Source organism: Dama dama, chromosome 9, assembly GCF_033118175.1.
Source record: "Dama dama isolate Ldn47 chromosome 9, ASM3311817v1, whole genome shotgun sequence".
NCBI classification, from domain to species: Eukaryota; Metazoa; Chordata; class Mammalia; order Artiodactyla; family Cervidae; genus Dama; species Dama dama.
The window spans coordinates 95,594,880-95,614,721 of record NC_083689.1 but is presented as its reverse complement, the minus strand read 5'-3'; the positions used below and the strand labels follow the sequence as shown (position 1 = coordinate 95,614,721).

At 40.0% G+C, this 19,842-nt stretch overlaps 1 protein-coding gene across 1 annotated transcript in view; it reads right to left on the bottom strand.

Moving 5' to 3' along the window:
• Window positions 1-19,842, bottom strand: part of FAM81B (family with sequence similarity 81 member B) — a 58,981-nt gene that overhangs the window by 23,737 nt on the left and 15,402 nt on the right. The window contains exons 4-6 of the mRNA XM_061149501.1: window positions 17,948-18,191; window positions 11,421-11,539; window positions 2,094-2,223 (exon numbers count right to left, since the gene is read on the bottom strand). Of these exons, the coding sequence (XP_061005484.1) occupies window positions 2,094-2,223; window positions 11,421-11,539; window positions 17,948-18,191 (493 nt within the window). The remainder of the gene's footprint in view (window positions 1-2,093; window positions 2,224-11,420; window positions 11,540-17,947; window positions 18,192-19,842) is intronic.

Genomic DNA, 19,842 nt, shown 5'->3' with positions numbered 1-19,842 from the left:
ACTGGTGACAGAAATGGAAGTGAAAATTCTCAGGGTGTATTTTCTCATATAGATTTGATTTTGAATCATGTATGTATTACCTTAAAAAAACTAAGAGAGAATCTAGAATCTAATATCACCTTTGAAGTTAGGTGCAAAATTAAATACTGAGTTATTACAAAGACTGTACAGTTTTCGTTACAGAAATGCCAGAATGTTTCAGCATTGGGAAATACTTTGACATAGCACATTAGAAGGCCAAAAAAATAAACAAGCTAACAACAAAAACCCAAACCAAAAAACCAATCATGCTGAATTAGGCATTTGTTAATGTCCAAAAGGCATTTTATAAAGTTAAATGTTCAGTTCTAATAAAATTTAAGTAAAGTAGGAATTGATGGGTACTTTCTTAATATAATTAAGAATAAATCAAACCAATAGCCAACAGCAAAGACATTTCCAGTGTAATCAGAAACTAGATAAGCTGCCTACTTTGACCACTTTTATATAACAGTGTTCTGGAAGTTCTGGTCAAAACCTTAAGTAATGAAGTTTTACATCAGAGCACTAGAGATAAAGCTGTTATGATTTGTTGTTGATATGATTACCTTGAAAAACTAAGATAATCAGCCCCCAAACTATTAGGACTATTCAGGTGGGTTTGTAGGGAGATGGACAAGCCTGATGGGACTGCTGGAAACTTTCTGCCTCCTCTGTACCTTCTGCTTTGTATACACTGACTCCTGTGGACAAATAATCAAGCACCAGGCTTTCATCTCCCCGTTTCCAAAGAGTTCCCACTTTGTTCTGCCCAAATGCCTTCAGACGAGATGTGCTTGTCTCACACAAGGCACATGACAAATCAGGGCATTGAAGAGTTTGCATTGGCTCTTTTCATTAAACCATTGCCTGTGAAGGTGAAAATGCCATGCTGAGGTTAGTTGCTCAGTCATGTCTGACTGTTTGTGACCCCATGGACTGTAGCCCGCCAGGCTCCTTGGTCTATGGGATTCTCCAGGCAAGAATACTGGAGTGGGTTGCCATTTCCTTCCCCAGGGGATCTTCCCAACCCAGGGATCAAGCCCAGGTCTCCCGCATTGCAGGCAGATTCTTTGGACATTTCAGGCAAAAAGAGCACAGAGAACATGAAGGCAGTGCAGTATTCTGGAGTGAGTGAACTACAGATAGTTCAGCGTCATTGGTATAAAGGGTAAGCTAGGAAGCATGAGGGTGAGCTGTAGAGATACGCAGGGGCCAGTGTAGAGACGGTCTTTAAAATCCAGGCCAAAGGACTTGTGGATTATTTTGTAAGAAACATAACCCATTGCTAGGATGTAATGTGATGAACTCAGGTTTATGCTGAACCTTTAATAGTAATATCTTCAATGGAAAATTCCTTTGCTTGTTCTCTCCAATTGTACCCGGAGGGCCTTCCCTGGCAGTCCAAGAATAGGATTCAATTCCTGGTCGGGGAACTAAGATCCCGCATACCACATGGCAGGGCCAAAAAAAAAAAAAGAAGAAGAAAAAGAAAAGAAAAGAGAGAAGAACCTAGAAAGTAAGGAAATGATGGCAACCGTAGAATCAGGTAGCATATGCCTACAATGAGTGGCTGTTTTGGAACCTAAGAAAATATGAAAGTGTTAGTCTCTCAGTCCTGTATGACTCTTTGTGACCCCATGGACTGTGGCCCAGCAGGCTCCTCAAGGCACTCATTAAGTATTTGTTGATTAACCTGGCCGTATGCATGGTGTCTGATGAGCTGTCATATTTAAACCCTTTGGAGGAAAAGAGTTCTTTTGAATAACTGCTGCTTGACTGAGCATTTTGGTAAGTCATAATGATCTTACTTCTGGCATGCATGCATGCTAAGTCACTTCAGTTGTGACCCTATGAACCATAGCCCGCCAGACTCCTCTGTCCATGGGATTCTCCAGGTAAGAACCCTGGAGTGGGTTGCCATTTCCTCCCCAACGGGATCTTCCCATCCCAGGGATAGAACCCTCATCTCTTACATCTCCTGAGTTGGTAGACCAGTTCTTTACCACTAGCGCCATCTGAGAAGCCCTTATTTCTAGCAGTAGTACATAAGAGTTTCAAAATTTTTCAGTTACCTTCATATCCAAGTTCTTAGAAACAGTTTGTAGGGAGGACATCATCTCCTGAATTGTTTTTTCAAGTTGCTGCTGCTCATTTCTGATGAAGTGAATATCTCCAGAAAGCTTCATGATGCTGGAATCACATCTAGTGGCAAGATGAAAATTGGATGTGAGATTGATAACATTTTTAACACTATAGTAGAATCTATGCACTCATTTGATGGCAAGAGTTCTAAAGTTCTTTGAATAGTGTCTTGGCAGATGTAGGGGCATATACAGAAATCTCCCTCATCTTCCTCTTTTTTTCCTGAATGAATCACTGGCCCAAATTAAAGCACTGAGTTGGAGTAGATGACTTGGGGGAAACTCGGTAGATACAGATTTTCAGCCATAAGATATATTAACTCAGTTATAGGAGTTCCAATAGATTTTGATGTTTGGGGCATACTCCCTGGTGCCTATGGTTAGGCAAAATTGAAGCTTTTTCCTCTCCTATATTGTGTTCTGAATTCTCTTTCTTCCCTTTAGCCCTCTTTTCTTGGCTCCCAGGTCACCAATTCCCCTTTGGCTAGATAAAGTGTCCCAGCCTACCAGAGGCTTCCCACCTATCTTCAAAAGACAGCATCTTTTCTCTTAGCCCCAGTGGAAACTCCTGCTCCTTGAGTGGCCGCAGTTAAGTGTTGTCTTCGGTTTGGATGAAAAGAATCCACACTAACATGTGTATGAAGCTTTGGCACCTAAGGTGGCATTTGGCATTTTCAGGGAGGAAACCTAATGAAATGACATTGAAATTCAGATTAACCATCTTCCCAGCATGCCAGGGAATCCCACCCCCTACTCCACTCAAGGCCTCCCTTAGGAGAGAACAGGTTACTTACTGTATTATCGGTTTCAATGCACTCATATCTACATGAAGGATAGGACAGAAAGCTCTGTAGGGTTGTGTTTTATGTATTAATAAATGAGTTACCAGACATCACTTTCAAGTTTGTCATTTTATCAAGTAACCATTTTGACTGTCATCAAATAACATTTATTTGTCATGATAAGTGCTATAAACATTATTCTGTGGCTGTCAACATTTTCTTTAGGATCCAAAAATGAATTTCTTTTTGTTAATTTTGAGGTCAAATTTGAGCTAAAGATGAGCTAGCTTCTTGAGAAACCTCTTGAAAGGATACCAGATCACTGGTGAGGGGTGGGCAGACTGCCAGGAGGAAAAATCAGGAATTAATCTGATTCAAAATGGAAGCACCTAAGTCACAGGAAAAAGTCATTTCACACATTTGTGTATATAAACTGTTATTGTCAGAACAACCTCAGTGTTGGTTAGAATATTATGTTAGTCCACATTGAGATACCCGAAGGCTACACAGGAATTGAAGGCAATATGGGAATGGGCTTCCCAGGTGGTGCTAGCGGTAAAGAACCTGCCTGCCAGTGCAGGAGACACAAGAGAGGGGGGGTTGATCCCTGGGTCGGGAAGACCCCTTGGAGGAGGGCATGGCTACCCACTCCAGTACTCTTGTCTGGAGAATCCCATGGACAGAGGAGCCCGGCGGGCTATAGTCCATGGGGTCACGCAGAGTTGGACAGGACTGAAGCGACTTAGCACACACAGGGAAACAGCTGTTGCTACCACGACGGCCAGTCCCCTCTCACCCAGCCCACCTGTCACCCCTCAGGGACCGCTGGTGTGTGTGTCGTAGGCCTGTGGCCCAGGATTTAGTCAGGTAGACCAGGCTTTGAGTCTGGCTTCTACTGCTTCCCAGGTTTGTGATCTGGGACGATTCTGTTAACATCTGTAAGCTTCAGTTTTCCTTATCTGAGAAAAGGGGGGTGTCAGTGCTGCGGCCCCTGCACGAAGCTGCAGTTTGTCCTCTGCAAAACTCCAGGCCGTGCCAGACACATGGGGGTAAGGTGAACAGTGTCTCCTGGGAGGCTGTATGCTCAGCCTTCCAAACCACAAGTGGCTGCCCTGAAGGGTGGTCCTGCACAGGGTCATTTAAGGATAAAAGGAGATAATGAATGCAGAGCATTTAGCCAGTGCCTGGCATGGAGGAAGCACCCACACAGGATCAGCAGTTTTATTTATTTCCTCAGCTTGAGAGTCGGCACCGAATGATTTTCACCCAACTAGCCTAACTCCACCCTGAGGTCAAGGATAAGTGGTTTTTCAAGGCTGTATTCCATATTTCAAAAGAAGTTTCTCTTTCTCTCCTTTGAAGTGATTTTATTGTTTCTATTAAAATAACAAATTCCTGTTATAAAAAATTACACACAATACAAAAAAAGAACAAAGAAAAGCGTTAACATCATCCCAAATTCCACTTTTCAGAAATAATCATTGTTAACATTTGGTTACTATTTCATTCACCATTATAATATATACATATATCATATATAGACACATGGAGATAGGAAGAAATAAAATAAGTTTAGAAGATTCAGATTATATGTACAAGTTTTAGTTAAAAACATTACCTTGAATTTTAATTTATTTTAACCTAAGGAAAGGTAACTGCAGTGAAAAATGAAGTAATTACTGAACTTCAGGTGTATGTGTATATACGTGTGTGTATATGTGTCTGTATATATATATATACAGACACATATATATATACATAGACACCCCTACTGCAGGAGATATTTCTAAAAATGAAGTTATAAAAAGCTATCATCAATTGGAATCATTGTACGTTTTACAACTGCCATTTCAACTTTAGACATTCTCCGTTGACCCTATGCCAAAAAAAAAGAGAAAATAAATTTTATATACTTGCCCTTCCAACAGTTTTTGTTAATATTTTTCTATTTAAAAAATATCAGATTAAACATTTACAGTGTGTTCCACCACTAGAGTTCCCACTCTTTAACCTTCATTCTGTATTTAGACTCTATTAGACAGTCATTTTAAAATGTATACATTTATTTGGCTACACTGAGCCCCAGGCGTGGGACACAGGACCCTTGACTCTCGGTGAGGAACACAAACTGCTAGTTGCGGCGTGTGGGGTCTGGTTCTCTGCCCAGGGATTGAACCCGGGCGGTCTGCACTGGGAGTGTGGAGTCTTAGCCACTGGACCCCCAGGGCAGTCCCAGTGCTTTACAACTATAATTTCTTATCTGAGATCCTTATTTTGATTTATTCCTTGGTTGGCCAGATTTTGTCATCCAGAGTTGAAACGAAGGAGCCATGAGCATTGGACTATTTACATTCTTGAATGCTTGAGAACGCCTGTCTGTTCTGCTCTACTTGAAAGGTAATTTGGTTAAGAAAACATTATTTGAGTCACTTTTCTTTTCTTTTTTTTTTTTGAGTCACTTTTCTTTTGTTCAGAACAGGATAGACATTTCTCCCTTCTTACCTGACACTTTGACATGGACAAGTCTGAGATGACTAAGTTTTTTCCTTTCTTGATGTGATCTGTTTAGTCTACCTAGATGTCTAAGGATTCTTTTTTGCTTTGCTTTCTCCTAGTGATTCTTTCTTTTTGATAATCAGTGACTTAAAACCAGGATATCTTGGTTCAATTGTTCTCATATAAATTTTTCTGGTGTTGCAGATTTCCCCTTTGATCTACAGATTTGATCTACAGATTCTAATCTCTGTTTCAAGAAATCTTTCTTCTCTTGTATCCACTTTTTTTTTTCTTCTAAAGAATTTGTTCTTTTTCTTCTTTAGGAGCACCTCTTCGTTCTCTGTTGAATGAAGTCCCTGTTTTCTGCCCTATACATCATTTCTCCGTAACCATTTTTATATGAAAAAGCATTTTCTTTTTGTTTTGTGTGACTTGCTCAGGTTTTTTAAGAAATAATTTGTTTTTGGTTGTATGTATTCTCTTGGCGCGGGGGAGCTTCTAAAGTAGATTGAATCTCTGTAATATTTAATTTTTTTCTTTCTCCTATCCCTGAGCAATTCTGATTTATTTATTTCCTTTCACTAGTTGATAATCTCTTTTTGGGGAAAAACCTTTTTATCGCTTATTTTTAATCAAAGTAAAACATGTTTGTAGTTTGAAAGTCAGTAAGAATGAGAAGGCTAAGAACACACTGCAGTGGTTCCTGGCTCCGTCTCTCCCTGGAGGCAAGTGCCCACCTTCTCCCACACTCTCAGAGGTGCCTGGTGCAGCCCACCCCTAAGCCTGTGAGAATTCCATGGGGGTAAAACCAGGTCATCATCGGCTTATCCCATGGCTAGAAAACCAGTCCTATTTCTCCTGCTAAACCAGTTTCCACACGTGTGTCTCCCAGGTTCCAATGTTTCTAGGCTGATGTTCCCTGTCTTTGTGGGTTTATGTTTTAAAGAGAAAAATATATTTTTTACTTAGGCTTTTGGAAGGAGCAAAATTATGTGCGACAGTTCAATCAGCAATCTTTTTCTTTTGCTTTTCATGAAACCAGGAGTTTCCAAGAATTCAAGAATCCAAGTTTCCAAGAATCCAAGTTTCAAACTTGGATTTGAACTGTTCCTGTATTTTTCCAGATAATTCCTGTCTTGAGGTGTATTCATCAGCCTTGTGCTTTTATCCATCTGTCTATCGATCCATCTCTCCCTGGATGGTGATGGTGGTGGCTTTCAAGCACGGATTCTTCACTTCTCCATCTTCTGTGGTCCTGGCCACCCGCCGATCAGTGAGGGTGTGTTTCGTGAGGAAGTAGCCCAGTTCCTCTCTCAGCCTCGTCGCTATTAAGTCTGTTGCTTCTTTAGGCCCAGGGGAGGAGGTGCATCTCCCCATCTTCTCCTCGAAAACCAGATGGGTGTATCTCACAGCACATCATCATCATAGGTTCTTCAACGAGTTACTATCACCTCTTCCCCCTCCCCAGCCTGTTGCACCTCAGTCAGTTTTTCTTAGGCATAAATTGATAAGAAGGGCAGTCCCAGATGACAAATGTCACGAGTGCCTCTTCAGCTCTGCTGTCTCTGCTATTCTATGCTGCTGCTGTGAATCTCTCAAGGGACGTTTCCTATTTCTCCTGTGACTCACCCCCATCCCCTAGGTTAATACAAATTGGTTCAACAAATTTGGTCTATGCCTTTGTGGATGATGCCTCTTGATTTGGAGGAAATCATGATATTTCGGGTTTGAGGAGGATACTGAGTCCACACATCTCTGTGTTTGGTACACGTGCTCTGTCATTAGTGGTTGCAGCAACTTCCATGTTGTATTAAAGGCGTCATTTTTGTTTTCCTCCTCTTATTTTTATTGGCATGGAGATGTCTCAGGTGAGAAGAGTGGAGTGAAAATATCTTTAACAAGAAGTCCTCACTCTTTTTCAAAAGTTGACAGTATCCAAATAATATCATTATTGCCTCTTCAAAGGACATGTCTTATGCTTTTAATTGCACATCAACACAATTTAGTTATTTCTTATGCAGATTTGTAATGTGAAAGCTGAACGCCAAAGAATTGATGCTTTTGAACTGTGGTGTTGGAGAAAATTCTTGAGAGTCACTTGGGCTGCAAGGAGATCCAACCAGTCCATCCTATAGGAAATCAGTCCTGAATATTCATTAGAAGGACTGATGCTGAAGCTGAAACTCCAGTACTCTGGCCACTTGATACGAAGAACCAACTCATTGGAAAAGACCCTGATGCTGGGAAAGATTGAAGGTGGGAGGAGAAAGGGATGACAGAGGATGAGATGGTTGGATGGCATCACCAACTTGATGGACATGAGTTTGAGCAAGCTACAGAAGTTGGATGGGCAGGGAAGCCTGGCGTGCTGCAGTCCATGGGGTCGCAAAGAGTTGGACACGACTGAGCGACTGAACTGAACTGATAGGCAGATTTGCCTTGGGGTCCCAAATAGTCAAATGTGGTTAGAGGATTGGGCTGCTCTGGCTGCTTCTAGAGCCATCAGACATGGCTGTATGGCTGCCCTTCGCATGCTGGCCTTTTTCTTTTTTGCACACGAGGCTAATCTATCAAATAGAGTACAAGGTGTCAGAATCAGGCAGACAACTTTGAGAACCTCATCTCATTGGGAGTACTTGCTTTTAAACTGCCACTGTATTGGAGAGGGATATAAGGTATAAAATTCAAAAGTACATAGTTGTTATCAAATATTGAGTTTGATTCATGAAGCAGTAAAAGGCTTGCTAGGAATTATGTTAAAATAATCAACTTAGTTCACTCTTATACCAAAATGCTAATTGGAATTAAGGTCAACATATGTAGGAGGAAAGTAAGTATTCTGCCTCAGCTGGTCCATGGGTCACTTGCCTGCAAAAATATGGAAAGGAAAAAGAGGAAGAGTGAATTTAAATCTCCTGGCTTTTAGCCAGATTCTGTCTTAAATCACTAGATTTTAGAAATTATCATAAAAGGAAGACATTTTTAAGGAAAAATAAGACCTTTTCCTAAAATCACTGCTTCATATTAAAGGGGAGGTAAGTCAGCGATCAGAGAGTAAGACAGAGAACTAGGAGGCTCTTGATTTTTCCCTCCTCCCTCAGATGCACCAAATAAATAGGAAAATTCGGATCCAGTCCCTCTGGGAAAAATCTAGAAGTTGATTTAGAGACTCCTACACATCAGGCAACTAAGAAAATACCCACATCAAAAAGGGTCAAAAAAGCTGAGATACATACACACCATACACCCCAGCCCTGGTCAGCACCTTACGGCTGGGAGGGAACCACCAAATCCCAGATTCTCCTGGGGAGTGAAGTGTTTCCAGCTGCTATCCAAGAGTGGCTCCCAAATCACCTAACCCTGAGAGCCAGGGGAGCATCTGTAAGTCCCTTGGGGCCACAGAAAAGCAAGTGGTTTTAAATGGTCACATGGTTTTAAAAATGGGCAAAAGCCTGACTAGATATTTGCCCAAAGATAAGAGACAGCTGGCCAACAGGTACATGAAAAGGAGCTCTATATTACGAATCATCGGGGAAATGCCAATCAAAGCCATGAGATGTCAGCTCATACCTGTTAAGATGAGTGTTGTACAAAGTTTTGGTGCAGATGTGGAGAGAAGGGAATCCTTCCACAAGGTTAGCAGGAGTGTAAATTGGTATAGCTGTTATATAACATAGTATGGAGACTCTTTGAAAAGTTAAAAATAGAACTATCATCTGGAAATCCCCCTACTGGATATGTATCCAAAGGAAATGAAATGAATACATGGAAGAAATATATCCTCTCATGTTAGCTGCAGCGATATTCCCAATAAACAAGATACAGAAACAACCTAAGTGTCTTTGCGTGTGTGTGTATGTGTATTAGTCTCTCAGTCTGGTCTGTCTCTTTGCGACCCTATGTACCCACCAGGTTCCTCATCCATGGGATTCTCCAGGCAAGAATACTGGAGTGGGTTGCCATTTAGGGATGAATAAATAAAGAAATTGTGATATATATGGAGTGACAAAATTTTTAGCCTCAAAGAAGGAGACTTTGCCATTTGTGACAACATGTATAAATCTGCAGGACATTATGCCAAGTGAAATATGCTAGACACAGGAAGGAAAAAAAAAAAAAACCTGCATGATCTTATTTATATGTGGAATTTCAAAAAGCGAGGGGCTTCCCAGGCGCTAGTTATAAAGAATCTGCCTCCCAATGCAGGAGATGTAAGACACACGGGGGTTGGATCCCTGCGTCAGGAGGGTGTGGACCCCTGGAGGAGGTTGTGGCTACCCACTCCAGTATTCTTGCCTGGAATCATGCTATCAGTGTACCACCAAATTGAACCAGATTCCAAGTTTGGTTCAAAAGAGATTTTGGTGCTTATCTTCTTTGTAAAATCATGGCGCATCTAAGGAGAGTGGTGGGTTGTTTTATTATCTTGCTTCATCATTTATGCAAATATTGTAAAAATTCTATTTATCAAATGTTATATAAAAGTATATATAATTTTATGTATTTCAGAAGCATTAAGTATATATACACATAACCTTGTATATATGTGTATATTTGTATGTATATAGTACCTAGGTGTGTACACACACTCACACAAACACATACATGTACTAATCCTGTAGATTCTATTTTCCTCATGTCTGTCACCTACTCTGGACTTGCATGGCAGAGTTTTAGTTTAGACCCCTAAACTAACATTTCTCACCTTGATTGCTTCAATAGGCTTCATTTCATCTTCATATATTATTTCTGTACTTGCCAAATTCAGCCACTACCAAAAGGTTAGTGAATGTCATCCCCTTACTTAAAATCGTCTCATGGCTGTTTATAACCTTTTACATAAAGTTCAAACTTTTTACTTTGACCAAAGATCCCTCATCATCCAACTCTGGATCATTTCTCTAGCTTCATCTTCCAATCTCCCATCTCTCCCTAAATACCACAGCTAAAATAGCCCCATCACAGGGAAGCCCTGAACACCTCACAGTAATTTATCCCACAGGTCCATTGCCCACATCATTCCTCCTATGTGAAGTACGTTGCCTACCCCTGTCTGGTTAACTGCTACAGCCTTTCAAAACCCATCTCAAGTGTCACCTCCTCCAGGAAGCCATTTTTATGCCCCAATCTGATTTGCGTATTCCCATGGCACCCCAGGCTTTCATTACAACACTCACCTTATTGCTTATGTTTTCCCAGGTAGACTGTGAAGTTATAGGAAGATGAACATGTTACTGAACCCCTGAATCATAGAACACTGCCTGGCTTTGGTGAGCGTTTGGTACATTTTTTGTTGAATTGAATGGACGGATACCCTAGGAGAGGTTTGTCTTAGGTGTTAATCACCTAATTATTTAGAGCAGATTAATGAGATGAAAGTGGAGGTGTTTCTGGAGATAGGAATGAGGTGCTGGCAGGAGATGGAGAGATGGAAAAGGTGTCCATGGTCAGCCACTCACGGGTCATCTTTGACGTGTCAACCAGAATGTTCCTGCTATTGTCAATACCTACAAATTTTTGCTGAGCTGTGTACCATGAATTTTTTCAGTCTCATAGAAAAGATATCATTCAAAATTTTATTCCCTTGCCCATTAAATCCCTTTTGCTAGGCTTTTATATGCAATTCTTATATATCTTAAATGTTTAGATCATTAGAGTTTGAGACATCTGGGGATTCTGTATGCGGTTTTAAGGGCATGTCTTTGTATAGATGTTGGCGTTTGGACAGCTGAGGGCTGTAAAGACAAGACTTGCCATTTGCAGATGAAACCAAAGTAGGCATTCTGTATAAGAGGTTCTTAATAGAACCCTTGGATCTCACAGGAAGCATGAGAATTTCCAATGTCATGATACACTTTCTCAGTTACTATCTTACCATTTAGCTTAAAGACAGTGTTCTGTTTTCTACAGCACATATTCAGGGGTGAGAATCCAGCGCGGAGACTGACTGCTAAGCGTGCGTTAGCACGTCTCTGCTCACCTGGCTACTCTGCCTCGAAGGTCTCCCACTCCTTGCAGGTGCCTGTCGCTGAGGTCCTGAACTGCGAAGTTAGTTCCTGTGGCCACCAGGTCCCGTGCTTTTATCTGCTCTTCTATCATCTGCAATATTTGAGTTAAAGTCCCCATTACTTTCCCATCACACGTGATAAGAAAATATCATTTAAAGCAGAGGTTACAAATTGAGTGCATTTCCCTTCTTAGGCTGATAGAGCAAATGAGTGAGAGTCTTGTGTCGGAAGCCATCCCTATATCCGAGGAGGCGGCGATGGCTTGCGTCCTGCTGACAGTTGCCAGGTGGGCATGATGGTTCAACAGTGTCTCAGCAGAAGCTGGAAATCCAGATTGTATGTTAAATTTATGAATTTTTAAATATTGACATCTTATTCAAATTCTTTTATAAATACCATATGGGCCAAACCAAACTTATTTACTGTGCTGTGTGGACGTGACTATCCTTGACATAAAAACTTTTCACAAAAACCTTTTTCAGAATTGGTAGTCAAGTTTAGAAAAAGGGACCTTTCACATGGGATTAGGCAAGGTCCTTTAAAGATTGAGTTGGAACCACAACAAAGCTAATACAACTAACAAGCAAATCTGAATAAAACTGTTTCACTTACATGGAGTGGAAAAGGTTTATTGTTTTAGACTTTTTTTAGAGAACATGAGAAATTTATGGCTTGAATGTATTCAGATTTTGCCTTGAGTATCCATCGTCATGTCTTCATTATGTCTTAGTGTTCTGAAATGAATCTGACTACCCTATTCCACCAGCTTGGTGGTCCCCCAAACAGTGGGTTTTAATTTTTGGCACTCATATATAAAAACTAAGTTTTTTTGCTTGTCCATAGAAGAAAATTATATCTCGGTTGATATTCAAACAAATACCAGTGTAAAGTTAAGACATATAAAATGCAATATATGTTTATTCAGAAAAGTCTTGAGAGCGTAGGACTTTTTGAAGCACAAACAACTTTGTGATTTAGGGGAACATAAAGGGTTAGTTACTAGATGTTACCTAGGTCTGAACCATGTTAAATTTATGATTATGAAGTTTTGGAGGAAAGGAAGGATTTTGATAGGAAATGAATTATGAAAATTTCAAAGACTATGTACAGAATCTTGCCCGTTTGTAAACTGGCAGATTGAGACAAGCCAAGAGCAAGTATAGCTTTAGCTGAAGACATACAAGTATCAAGAACATTAGCTAGAGGGTTTTTTTTTGTTTTTGTATTTTGGCTTGTTTATTTTTGCATGCCTATAGGTGTTTAGTTCATTCAGGCCACCATGACAAAAAGCCACAGACTAAGAAGCTTATACGACAACAGGGATCTGTTTCTCACAGTTCTGGAAGCTGGAAGTCCAAGATTTAGGGCGCCCGCATGGTTGGGCTCTGGGGAGAGCCCTCTTCTGGGCTGCAGACTGCTGACTTCTTGGTTCATCTTCACATGGTGGAAGGGGCCAGGGAGCTCTGTGAGGTCTCTTTTATGAGAGCACTAATCCACTTTTTGAGGACTCCACTTTCATGACCCAAGTCCCTCCTAATACCATCACGGTGGACATTAGGATTTCACATATGAATTTTGGTGGGGATACAAACATTCAGATTCTAACAGTAAGTGTTGTTTTACTTTGTTTTGGTAAAGAATAGTGATAAAAGAAAACTTGCCCTATTAAATAGTAAAGTGTTTTGAAATGAGTGCAGCTAAATAACTGTGCCTAGCTAAATTGATCATTGTAATTTAGTGAAGATCTTGGTAAATGTAAGAAACAAATATGCCATATATCAGACTCAAAGTCAATGAGGAAGGAATCTATACGTTGTTGAGATTTCTGGTTACTTATTCAGAAAACAGGGCTTCCCGGGTGGTGCTAGCTAGGTAAAGAACCCGCCTGCCAATGCAGAAGACGTAAGACTTCGGTTCTATCCGTGGATGGGGAAGAAACCCTGGAGGAGGGCATGGCAACCCACTCCAGGATTCTTGCCTGGAGAATCCCGTGGACAGAGGAGCCTGGAGGGCTACAGTCCATAGGGTGGCAAAGAGTTGCACACGACTGAAGCGACTCAGCACACACGCATGCACTCAGAAAACAATCAGTTTAGATCTGTATCTTGCATCATATGTGAATATACATAAATTTTAGAAAAAACAGATTTAAAATATTTAAAAAGTTAAGCCATAAAACTGACAGACAATAGAAATTATTTCATCTCTGAAATTTCTGAGAGAAATTTCTATTCTTAAAAGTAATGAGGGAAATCACAAAGCAAAATATTGAAATAAAGTGAAGTCGCTCAGTTGTGTCCCACTCTTTGTGACCCCATGGACTGTAACCTGCCAGGCCCCTCCATCCATGGGATTCTCCAGGCAAGAATACTGGAGTGGGTTGTCATTTCCTTCTTCAGGGGATCTTCCCGACCCAAGGATCGAACCCAGGTCTCCTGCACTGCAGGCAGATGCTTTACCCTCTGAGCCACCAACCTTATAGAAAATTTAAAAAAATCATTATAAATATAATTAAGACATAAACAACAAACTGGGAAAACATTCATAATAAGTGTTACTGCCGAGGGTTTCAATTTGTGTTGCAGTCAGTATACACCTATTCTTGAGAGCCGATTGCATATGTATGTCTCTTCCCATCTTTTTGTTTAGTAACATCAATTGGCTTTTTAAATAATTTCATTTTTTATTTCATTTTTGGTTGTGCTGGGTCTTCATGGCTATAGACAGGCTTTCTCTAGTTGCGGCAAGCAGGGTGCTACTCCCTGGCTTCTCATTGCAGTGGCTTCCCTTGTTTTGCAGCACGGCTCTAGGGCTCGTGAGCGTCAGTAGTTGGGGCACATGGGTTCAGTAGTGGACCCTGGGCTTTAGAACACAGGTGCAATAGTTGTGGTGCACGGGCTCAGTTGCTCCGCAGCATGTGGGATCTTCCCAATCAGGAATCAAACACGTGTCTCCTGAATTGGCAGGCAGATGCTTTACCACTGAGCCACTAGGAAAGCTCCCATCAGTTGGTTTTTGAAATCAATCACAGTGAGTGTATTTACACCATGGGCATAGGAAAACACTATAAACCAGGTACTTTATCCCCAAGAAAAAATCTGCTGATTTTTAAACATTTACCAAAGCATCACTGCTTATTATTTTTAATAAAAAACCCATAAATAAAAACTAAAAAGCACTAAATCTGCAAAAGATATTAATAAATTATTGACAGAGAAAATGTAAACTGTTACAGTCATTTTTAAAAGGTGAAAAAAAGAAATGCTGGCATAGGTATAGTGAAAAAAGCTAATGGAACTCTTGTATAAGGCTAATGGAAGTATACATAGATATAAACATTCTGGAAACCAATTTGGCAATAAGTGTCAAGAGTTTTTACAGTGTTCTTATCCCAGTAATTCCATTTCTAAAAACATATGCAATAGAAATAATACAAATGTAGATGCATTTATGCACAAAGACTTTTAAATATTAAGAGAATAAATAATGTAACCATGATGTATGCACCATACAAAGAGCTTTTAATGACCTATGAAAGAGTTTGTGATATAATTTTATATTAAAGTTATGCTTACAAACAATAGCCTCAGCTTCCTAAAGGGGATGCCTGGGAAGACCAGAGGCAGGTGCATCTGGGTGTTCGTAGAGTTTGCCATTTGCTGGTGAAATTATGAGAAATTTTTCCTAGGTTTTAAATTTATTTCCTAAACTTGCAAATAATTACAATGAACAAGTATTGCTTTTATTAATGTAACTTGGGGAAAAAACACAATAAAACAATGTTGTTCATGAAACTCTCTTTTCCTAAATTAAAAATAAATTGATTTTCAATCTTTAATGAGCTGCCAGCTTAAGAAAGAAATATTTTGATTTTAAAAACAAGCAAGCAATTGAACCACTACAGTTATGGTTGAGTAAACAAAATTTTTTTCATTTCTTTTAAAAACCTAAGACAAACTTCTGCTCACACTTCAATCTATCTTGCTGGCTGATTTACAGATGGGCTGACTTACTAGGTTTTTAAAAATACTTGAATAGCAACCATTTATCTAAATACTTATTACTTTATAGTCTTAGTTATTGTCTAAAGGTAGTTCAGTAGTTTCTACTTCATAATGCTTTAATTTCTTATTTACAGCCTTTGTGCCGTGTGCTGTACTAAGTCGCTCCAGCCGTGTCTGACTCTTTGCAACCCCATAGACTGCAGGACGCCAGGCCTCCCTGTCCTTCACTATCTCCTGGAGTTTGCTCAAACTCACATCCATTGAGTCAATGATGCCATCCAACCATCTCATCCTCTGTCGTCCCTGCATCTGATGGCCAAAGTACTGGAGCTTCAGCTTCAGTATCAGTTCTTCCAATGAATATTCAAGACTGATTTCCTTTCAGATTGACTGGTTTAATCTCCTTGCAGTCCAAGGGACTCTCAAGAATCTTCTCCAACACCACACCTCAAAAGCATCAATTCTTTGGCACTCAGCCTTCTTTATGGTGCAATTCTCACATCCATACATGACTATTGGAAAAACCATAGCTTTGACTATATGGACCTTTGTTGGCAAAGTGATGTCTCCACTTTTTAGTATGCTGTCTAGGTTTGTCATAGCCTTTCTTCCAAGAGCAAGCCCATCTACAACCTTTAAATATTTCCTAATTCAGCTTTCTGCACAATCAGATCAGTCCTTGTCATCTTTCTTCTATATGCTAAACCCTTAACAGGATTGCAAATATTTTGAGATTTTATAGTATTTGGAAAAAAAGTTTTGGCTTTGTCTTTTTTCAGAGCTAATCAAAGATAGGAAAAGAAACTTTTAGCAAGATTTCTGATATTTAGAAATGTTTTTCCCTTTAATGCTAAGAGTATTTTATTGGGATATAATTAGTATGTATTAAAATATATAAATCAAAGCATATTTCTGGATAGATTTTGACAAATATAATTGACTATGTAACAGCCACTGAAGTAGAAATATAGAACATTCTATAAGCCTTTTGATATTTCTGAGAATGCTGTTATCTTTCCAATTACCAAGAAGTTTTGACTCCTAAATTAGGATCTTCTTTGAGTGCCTGTGCTATGCTTGATTTTCTTATCGTCTCAATGGCACTGAGTCGTGTGTCTCTCCTTACTTTCATGACAGTTCATTATGCCTGGAAACACCTTTGGCCACTTTGAGAAATAATGTTGCCTCTTTAGGCACTGTTGTCAATTCCGGATGTGCTAAGTACCTATAAAGTGCCTTTTAATGGCTCACCAAGATTTTTTTTAACTTTTCACACTCCCTCAAATGCATTATGGGGTCTACAGATAGAATTAACAGATATCCTTAGGATTAAACACAAAGTCATGAGTAAGTCATTGCTGGGTCAATCTCATGGTTTTTGTTTTTGTCTAATCCACTATTCTATCTAATAGGAGAAAAAGTCATGTATTTTATGAGGGCATTGTTGTCAATTCTCATAATTCCACACACTTAAGGCCAGATTTTTAAAGTTTCTTCTCTTGAACTTTTGCCTGAAAGTTGCTATCTGAGATTCATCATTCTCATTGGTACTTTAAAAACTCTGAAAGATCTGCAGTAAGAATCTACTCATCTTGGTTTAACACAATCATTTTCTCTTTTGATCAGAAATACTATTTTTCCTTTAATACATTAGACATCATTCATTCATCCTTCTGTTCAGGAAATATTGACAGATCACTGATGACCTCTCATACATTATCATCAGTTTGGTGTGGGATTTGGCAGTGAACAAAATTAAGTCTCTGCCCTCACAGAGATTATATCTTAGAAGCAGAAACACAACAAGTAAGTATAGACCATGGTGGTTTGTGATAAGCACTATGGATAAAAATAGGGTGGGGTTTAAGGGAGATTGTGACTGTTGGCATGTCAAGGAAATGCTCTCTGATAAGGGTGATTTCTGAGCAGGGACCTGATGGGAATGAAGAATACTGCACAGGAGTGTCTAGGAGAAGATGATCCACCCAGAGTTCATAGCGAGTGCGAAAGCCCTGAAGCTGGAGCATGTTTGGGGTGTTCTAGGAAGTGCTGGGAGCACAGTGTGGCCAGAGTGAAGGAGAGAGGAGCTGGAGATGGGGGTCACAGAGATTTGGGGGGTCATATGTGATGTGTCTATGAATGAGCATTGCAACTACCTTATGAAAACCTCCATTGGAAATGATCACATTCGTAGAATCTTAGAGAGTTAGACTAAAATAAGCACCTTAGCACAATGTCTGACATTTAATGTTAAACAATTGCCTTTGCTGTCACAAAGAGACATTCAACAATTTTTGAACAGAATTTCCTTCTACAAAAAGTAGAAGATGAATGACACAAGCAGTTAAAATATTGACTGTTTCCCTCAGAGGTAACTAAATGGTAATCATTTAAGCTTAAATAATAGGGACTCATTTCTCTAGTTGAAAACTGCCCCTGATGGTTGATAATCTTTGTCAAGCAACGGTGCCAACACATGGGAAATAAAGAACTACCTCAATGTTCTGGCTGAGTTTTTTGACGATGCTGGTGATGGTCTGGATGTGGTTTTCCAGGAGCTTCCTGGCAAGTGACTCCTCCTTGCGAAAGCCATGGGTCCCCTGAAGACAGGCAGAGATGTCCTCCTTGATGCGAAAGGCTTGCTCAAGGAGGAAAGCTATGGTGCGGTCCTGGTTGTTCAGTCTGTCTTCTAGCTGACTTCTCTGGGTGTTTGCAATGGCAGGAAGAAAAGAATGACCCCTGGTCCAGAAAAGGAAACAACACCGGGACTTTACAAGGGTGAGCTAGAGGAGCCAGAATGAGAACTTGCAGCTGCCCTGTACTCCTGTATATTTTCCCCCAAGAGGAGAAGTTTGGTAGGACTTTAAACCCTGCATGGTGAGAATCTTGGTTTATGCCTCATCTGAGAACTGGGTCTGACTTAAGCCTTGATCTTGTTTTATTCATTTTTCATGTTTCTCAAGCAGGAATTGTTCTACATTTTACCCACTATTCTAACAAGCCAAATTGGATTCACATAAATTTAATGCCCAATGATCCTACATTGAGAAGTGAGCTGCTTTCTAATTGCTGGGAGAAAGATAGGTCAAAGGCAAGGATTAATAAAAGAGTCAGAAGTTCAATAAAAAGTAAAAGAAAAAAGTAACTTAGAAAAGGAAAATACAAAGACTAGGGCTAGTAGTTATTAGGATAAAGAAACACATAAAATCCAAGTAACTCCTACTGACATGAGCAAATTACTTCTTCTCTTCACAGATAAACATTTTGGAGCACAAGTTACTTTTGTTGTGTATTTTTCTTTATTTAATTTTCTTTGCTTATTTTTGTGACCTAGTCTCTGTAGTCATACCTTGTATCTTTTGCTTGAGTTCATTCCCTAGAAGCAAGTCACTAAGTTGTACCTATATTCAAAGTAAGTGAGGATCCACCTCTTGACAAATGGAGTACCAGGAAATTTTTGGTCATTCGAAGGCCACCACCCTGTCACAGTCATCCAACTGGCTTCTTGGAAATATCAGAATGCTTCCAGAATGTCCTATATTTTGATTTGAGTGGTTGTTACCTGGTTAACTGTATTTGTCAAAATCCACTGAGATACAGACTTTACATATTTTTAATGCATATTAATTATACCCCAATCAAATACTCTTAGTATTAAGGGGGGGAAGTTTCCAGATCCCTGGAAGTCTTGCTAGGAGCTTCTTCTCCTCGATAGTAGTTTGTCCTAGATTAGCTCAAAAGAAGGCAAAGCCAAAACATCTTTCAAATAATGTAAGATCTCACTATATCTATATGTTCCAGGGATGGGAAAGCAACTGCTCTTCCAATGTTGCTTCTTTTTTAGGAGCAAGAGGAGAAGACCTGATGGGAGAAGTTATTCTGTAGGATAGGGGGTGGCTGATGACGGTTTTAGTCTGGCACTCACGCACACCCCACCTCCCAAGCTCATTGGAGCTGACAAGACTTCATTGGTGAACAGGATTTGGCTGAAATCTTCAGTGAAAAATGAACCCACAAGCCAAAATATCACAACTTTGAGGAGCACAGTCTCAAAAAACCAAGTAGCCAACAAATAAATAATCTACTAGATTATGTGCAGTTCTTAGTCACTCAGTCTTGTCCAAATCTTTGTGACCCCAGGGACTGCAACCTGCCAGGCTCCTCTGTCCAAGGGAATTCTCCAGGCAAGAATATTGAAGTGGGTTGCCATGCCCTCCTCCAGGACTACTGGCTTATAGATTCCTACAAAAGAGAATTACTAAGTTATATGCAATAAGAGGGCTTCCATGGTAGCTCAGCTTAAAGAAACTGTCTGCAATGCAGGAGACCCAGGTTTGATTCCTGGGTTGGGAAGATCTGCCAGAGAACTTCCCAAGGGATAGGCTACCCA